Here is a 7500-nt window from a genome sequence, read left to right as displayed (position 1 = left end):
TGGTGGGATTATCAGGGGAATGACATTTGATGCAAGATGTGTATTTTCTTATTCTCTTTTGATTAGAATGTTATTTCTTCATGGAAATTGGAATGTTATTTCTTCACAGAAGTGTCTATTTTGCCAGCCTCTAATTATCAAAAAGTACAGATGCTTATTTGATTGATTTGAGTAGATTTTGAATTTAGAATAGACGGATGTTTTAATGTCTTCAGATATGTCTTGTTGCTGTTGTCATCATGTGCACATTTCTTTTTTCCCCTGCTTGCTCTTAGGTCTATTACGTAATGACTGTATTTAAAGTTTGACTATGTATATATTTTCCTGTTTAGTAATTTTGATCCAGTGTCTGATATTTTGCATTTTCAACGAGTTGATGTGCTTATTTTGTTGATAGAGTGTTTATTTGTGCTGCTTGCTAAAAACATAGCACATTTAATGTGTATTCTGAAGTCCTACTAGTTGTTAAATAGAGGAGTTTAATAACAGATTTTGAATCGTTTAAGAGGACATGATAGTCTGTAAAACATCTGTGTGGTATATGCATGTGGATAATTTCTCTTAGTCTTTCAGAGATCCTTTTATGTAGAATTATCATGTTCAAAAGTCAGGTACATCCAGCTAATTCAACTAGAAACTTGTCATTATTTAGATATATATGAGAGCAAGAAATTAACCCTGAAAGACCTCAATTCTGTGGACATGCCTTGCTGCTCTAAAAAAGTGAAACTTTTCATATATAACTAAAGATAAGTTTGATCACTGATGTCTGCAGAGCTTAAATTTACACACCAGAAAATGCATGTCTCATGCTTCTATATCCAATAGCTATTAAGCAGTGGAGTGTGAGGCAGGCAGAGAGAGAGAGCACAAGTGAACAAGTGTGCACAAATTTGCATATTAAAACCTGTATCTAAGTATGTAAACAGTTAAGAGAAGGTAATAGACCATGGGATCAATGTATGAAAAAAAAAAAAAAAAAAAAAAAAAAAATGAGCTTGAGCTTGTAAGGGTTTTGGGGAGATTTATATGCCATACATTATAAAACTTCTTATATTATACTTAGTACATTTATTCATTTGTCAAAAGAGTTGTCATTAGGTGCTGTGATTGGCTCAGGAAGAGGAAACGGTATAAAGTAATGATTAAATGGGAATTGGTCTGAGTGTCAGTCAGCTTTAGGGGTTAGTTGCTTCAAATGCCTTGATATTAGAATTTTGCCTTGTTTCACTTATGGTTGTGGGTTATAAGATCATTTATAGTGGTGCATACAAAGATTTTTTGCACCATGCAAATACAGTCTTGAATTATCCCTGTTTCATTTATATATAATCAATACATGTTGTGCTTATACTGTAATGATATGCAGTATCCTTGCTTACTTAGATCCTGTCATGTAAAATAAATTTCAAATTATGATAAAGCTGCTTTTGTTTGGTAGTCTCTGTAGTTTATAACATGTAGTGTGCAATACTGTTTTAGCAGGGTAGGGCACTTTAGTTTTGATGTACAGATATATTTATGTATGGCACTATGGCAAAAAAATGTACACTGAATGGGTTTATGTACTTTTAAAGGGTCAGCTTTATTTATTTTACGTGTTGAGGCTATTTAATGAGACACATTTTTGAACATATGCATTCATGTGTTTTTGTTGATACATCATGAATTCCAGATCACAGTACTGTTCCAGTCAAGAAGAAAAACAATATAGATTGACTATTTCAGCTTTTGATATACTATGTACCCTTGTAAAGCCTCTGGACAGTTTATATGAATATATCCGAGTTGTGTCATGCATTTGTGTTTGACTGTGAGAGAAACAGAGACAGCTACAGAGAATTTATATTTTCATCATCACACTGCTCAGTATACCAGGCAAGGGTCTTGCCCACATCCTTCTGAGACATATCAGAGACCACCTACTGAGGCATCAGAGGCTGGAGCAATCAGGATTCACTCCTGGTAAGTCCATAATAGACCGTATCCTTGCGCTTCAAGTCATTATAGAGCGCCATCGTGAGTTCGGGCGTGGGCTGCTTGCAGCCTACATTGACCTCAAGAAGGCGTTCGATATGGTGTATCGGGAATCACTCTGGGAGATCTTATGACTGAGAGGAATTCCAACAAGGATTATTGGACTAATAGCTAGTCTGTATACTGGTACTGAAAGTGCTGTAAAGTGTGGAGGGGGCCTGTCAAGCTTTTCCTGTTAGTTCAGGAGTGAGGCAAGGCTGTGTCCTTGCACCAACACTTTTCAACACTTGCATGGACTGGATACTGGGCAAAGCTACTGTTCAAAGTTATTGTAATCTATCTGAATCTTTGGAATCCTTAGTGGTGGTTCTTGATGGATTTAGTAATGAAGCAAAGCCCTTGGGTCTAGAGGTCTCCTGGACTAAGATCAAGATCCAGGACTTTGGGGACTTACTAGGAGAACCTGTTTATTCGGTAAATCATATAATTTACTATATTTATGAGGTTAACCACTAGCCGCTGGGGATGGCATGTGTGAATATGCCATGCCCACAGTGTGTTTAATTTAGTAAGTGTTTTTACGTTTAGATGGCTCCACAGGTACTAAGTCACCAATGAGCCAATTACAAGGACTACCTGTCATACCTGTTTACTCTTTTCCTTGATTTTTGTTAATATTTTCTATTATTGAATTCTGCTGTTAGTAATGTCAATAACATTTTAGTAATTATAATGTAAATGACAAAAATAAGTGCCAATATTGATAGCTTTAGTAAAAAAAGCATTTTATTACTATTTCAAGGAAAGGCAAGGTCACAAAATCTACTAATTGACTCCTTTGTGGCTAAGCACTGGCTGAGCCATCTATGTACAGAAACATTTGACAAAATACTAAAGTGAATGCAAAATTACATGACATTATGGAAAGGAGAGAGAATAAGATGGGGACATTTGCTGGACAGAATAGGCTGGAAGGCATGTAGACCCATTGCCTAGGAACACAAAGTTTTTAGAAGGAAATGGATTGTAGTCCCCTAATCCTTCATGAATAATAGATTAGAGTTGTGACTACAATTGCCTAATGCAGTCAAGGGATTGACCTCATGTCATTGCCATAGGTGTTTTTTATCAGTTGTGTCTGCCACATAGGTATAAGTAGATCATGTATGTTTCCTAATAATTTTTATCATTCCATGTGCTATAAATTTCCATCCAATAACGATGTCTGTTTTGGCCAGGATTATTCGCACTCACGTACTTGGTGGATCCACTTTGACGCTAGAAGGTACTGGGTCTCTCTGACTGCCATGGATCACATTACATGTCAGATTAGTTTCTGTAATGCTGTTCCTTGGCTTGCCTTGGCTGCAGCTCTAGGAGTTGTTTGCAGAAGCCCGTTGTGTGCTCTCATGGCATGATTATTTGCATGTCTTAGTTATTTCCAGAAGAGATTGTTTTTGTATGTTCATGTATTTGTTATTTGTATGCTCATGTATTTGTATGTCTATGTAGATATTTTGTTTTGTTTTTTCTTCTTCTTCCTCTTCTTTTTTTTTCTTTTCTTTTTTTCTTTTTCTTTTATAATATTAACCCTTAGTATCTAATGACACCCCTGTAGGGTAATGGTGGTGAGCTGGAGTATCCTGTTACCTGATCCTGTCAGTGTGCTAGGTGAAAGTCAGAGCCACCCTGGGTAAGCTCTGCTCGGAACCCAGCTGTGAAAAGTTGCTGTTCCTGGGAGATTTCTGATGAAAATGTATGAATTGTACCTTTTCCCTTAGAGATATTAGACCAGCGATGCCCTCAGGCCTTTGGTTTTATATTAACATTTATTCAGCTGTGTGCGTTATGCATTGATTTTTTCTTCCTTTTTTTCAGGTATTTGCTTTTTGTTATTGAGATGCTTTGTTTGATTTATTTGTATGTATATGTATGTGCTAATTGTTTTTAAAATAATTTATTAAATGCTTTGGAATTATTAATACCTTTATGCAAGGCACTTTTTGAAGATGCATGGAATGTTTTTTTATCAGCTGATTATTTCATATGTCGATGATGCTTTAATAGTATCCTCAAGCTATTAGTATTTGATTTGATTATTTATTACTGCAAGTTAATTCCCAATGCATTGTATTTAGTGACAGATCTCCAGGGCGTATAAGGGGGAGTAACTACCCCCTAATACCCCCTGGCTGCCCTAGGTTTGTGGTTTCTAAAACTGCCTGGATTAGTATAGATGAGAACAGAGAAATGTGATTATAGCTGCAAACTAATATTATAGATCATTGTCCCCTGATATGTATATTTGTGTGTGTATATATATATGTATATATATATACATGTATATATGTATATATATATATATATATATATATATATATATATATATATATATATATATATATATATATATATATATATACATATATATATATATATATATATATATATATATATATATATATAGTATAAATATATATATATATATATATATATATAAATTATAATTGAATATTTATATATATATATATATATGTATATATATATATATAGTATAAATAAATAAATATATATATATATATATATATATATATATAGTATAAATATATGTATATATATATGTATATATATATATATATATATATATATATATATATATATATATATATATATATATATATATATATATATATATGTTGTGTATGTGTGTGCGTCTGTGTGTGTGTATAAATGTATGTATAGATGTATATGTATAAATGTATATGTATATGTATATGTATATATATGTGTATATATATGTGTATATATATATTTATATATATATGAAATATATAATATATATAATATATATAATATATATAATATATATAATATATATAATATATAATATGTATAATATATATAATATATATATATATATATATATATATATATATATATATATATATATATATATATATATATGAAATATTTATAATATATATAATATATATAATTTATATAATATATATAGTATATATAATATGTATAATATATATAATATATCTATATATCTATATATATCTATATATATCTATATATATATATATATATATATATATATATATATATATATATATATATATATATATATATATATATATATATATATATATTATATATATATATATAATTTCATATATTCCATATATATCATACATTTTTCTCCTCAACCCATTTGCTAAAACCAGTTGCTTGCCCTCAAGTGCAATAGTGTCTTGAATTAGAAGAAAAGATATTATAAGACTTTAATTTTCTTAAAATATTTCCAATGTATTGTTCGTTTTTACTTGTGTATGTGTAATATACCTTACATCCTTATCACAAGTTATTTTTCTTAGAGACTTAGGATATTCTTGATTTAAAGATTTTTATAAGATATGAATGCACTGTCCACTGGATTGGTTTGTTTTTTATCAGAAACTGATATGGGTTGTATTAATTAGAAGGGCAAATTCTTATAGAAATATCCAAGCCTGAAAAAGAATTTGATACAATGGAACAAGATGTGGATTGTAATTTTTTTCTTTTATAATATTGAAAGATTGCAGTACGAGATTTAGTCTTCGAGTGGATATGGCATGGAATATTTATTAAAAGACTAACAAGAAGGTTTGAATCACTTGCACATAAAATGCATGTTATTTTGTACAAACTTATGCATCAGTTTTACTAAAATGTAGAAATGTGTAGTTTCCCCCATTTACCTGCAGTTTTACTGTATGATAATGTATTACAAGAGTGTAGTGGTTTATATAGCACTAAATAGCACATGCTAACTTGCATGTTAGACATAGTGTTTGTAGCATGGATATTATTCAAATTACATCCAGTAAAGAATATTTCTGTGTGAAGTAGAAAATGTTAAAGATAAATAAGTAAATAAATATCAAATAAACTTGATGTTGCAGTGCAGCCACTCATTTCATCAAACTGAATAGGAAAATGAAAAGTAGTCGAGCCCAAACACCTGAAAGAGAAAAGCCAAAGAAAGTAGTTAATGGTGCATGGTAGATCTTTAACAAATATGACATGAAGAGCAAAGGAATAAAAAAGAAAGAGTATTAGTAGAGTGAAGGACTGCCCCATATAACCAATGAGCTCAGGCAGACTCGGGATTGTGGTGACTTTATTGTTTTCAGTGATTTCGGTCATTTAGGTCATTTAGAAGCTTTTATTTTTCTGCTGTTAATTTCATACCCAGTTTTGTGGTGATTGATTTACTTGCTGAGTGGTCGATTCTAACAAAAAAGTACTAATTAGTAAATAGGAAAATAAAGATAATGATTATGATAATAGTAATAATAAAAGATGCTTATTCTGTTTAAATAAGGTACATAAGTTTCTGAAGTGAAAACCTCCAAAGACTTTGAAAAGCAATCTTATTTGTGCTTTGTACCCTGTTGTAGTATAGAAGGTAATGGGATTACTTGGCAGATGTTGTAAATTAGTAAATTAATCGAAGGGCAGATAAAAAATATGTGCAAAAAAAATATGAATCATTAATGTTTTTGTATGTTAGATGGATAAAAATACATTGTAGATAGTCTCAGGTTCAGTGATGTTCTCAAGTGTAAAAGATTAAAAAATGGGTCAGACATCTAATAAACAAGAAGAAATCAACTTATTACACTTAAAGTAAAGCAGAAAGTGACACAAGAAAAAACAAATTCAATATACTTGAAATAAAGTGAGAAGTTAAGACACTAATGAATTGATATTTCCGTTTTGTTCTGCATTAAATTGTGTTCATTCAATACTGAAAACATTGGGACCTTGTCAGTAGTATTCCTTTAACTTTTTTAATGATTATTCATATGTTGCTAATTTTTTATGCTTGTCTCTGATCAGTTTTTATTTGTTTGATTGTAGTGGAGAACATAAAAATGCAGAATTAATGATAGTATTGTTACAAATAAGAATTAATTGTGTGTATTACTAATAAGCCTGAGAATAGATTATATTTTGGGATATTTTAGTCTATCATCATTTGTTATTGGTAGAACAAACAGTGATTTTGATAACCTAATGTAATATATTCAAGGTAGCTATTGACATTTTTGCTATATCGGTATAAGCATATATGTATATTTTTGTAATTTAGCAGTTTCTTTTTATATATTTTGTGTGTTTCATTCTTCTGTGTTGGCATCTCTTAAAGGCAGATATATAAGCATTGTTTTCACCCTGTGTTCTTCATTTTGTGTATTCTCACATTATCACAAATATGAGGTTATAAGTTTGACATGTCTGCTACTATTATTAGAAACAGAATTGTAATGAAAAGACAAGATACAGACTTTCATGGTGATTATTATTATCATTATCTTTTGTATTGTACTGTCTCCATCATTAGCATTTGTTATTATCATTACAGGTTGCTTAGTGATTTTGGTTGGGCTAATTGGCATCCTGGCCTGTGTACTGTCGAGAAGGGATCGGAGAGCTGTGTCAGCTGATTCGTTGATTAATGGATACGTACAC

The 7500-nt window shown here is 30.7% G+C and overlaps 1 protein-coding gene across 1 annotated transcript in view; it reads left to right on the top strand.

The window, feature by feature from the left end:
- LOC113822055 (bis(5'-adenosyl)-triphosphatase enpp4) overlaps positions 1-7500 on the top strand; it is a 13104-nt gene that overhangs the window by 2362 nt on the left and 3242 nt on the right. The window contains exon 5 of the mRNA XM_027374572.2: positions 7394-7500. This exon is cut by the window's right edge and continues 2 nt beyond it. Coding sequence (XP_027230373.2) covers positions 7394-7500 — 107 coding nt within the window. The remainder of the gene's footprint in view (positions 1-7393) is intronic.

Source organism: Penaeus vannamei, chromosome 16, assembly GCF_042767895.1.
Source record: "Penaeus vannamei isolate JL-2024 chromosome 16, ASM4276789v1, whole genome shotgun sequence".
NCBI lineage: Eukaryota > Metazoa > Arthropoda > Malacostraca > Decapoda > Penaeidae > Penaeus > Penaeus vannamei.
The sequence above is the reverse complement of the archived record's forward strand: the minus strand, read 5'-3'. Positions and strand labels throughout refer to the sequence as shown.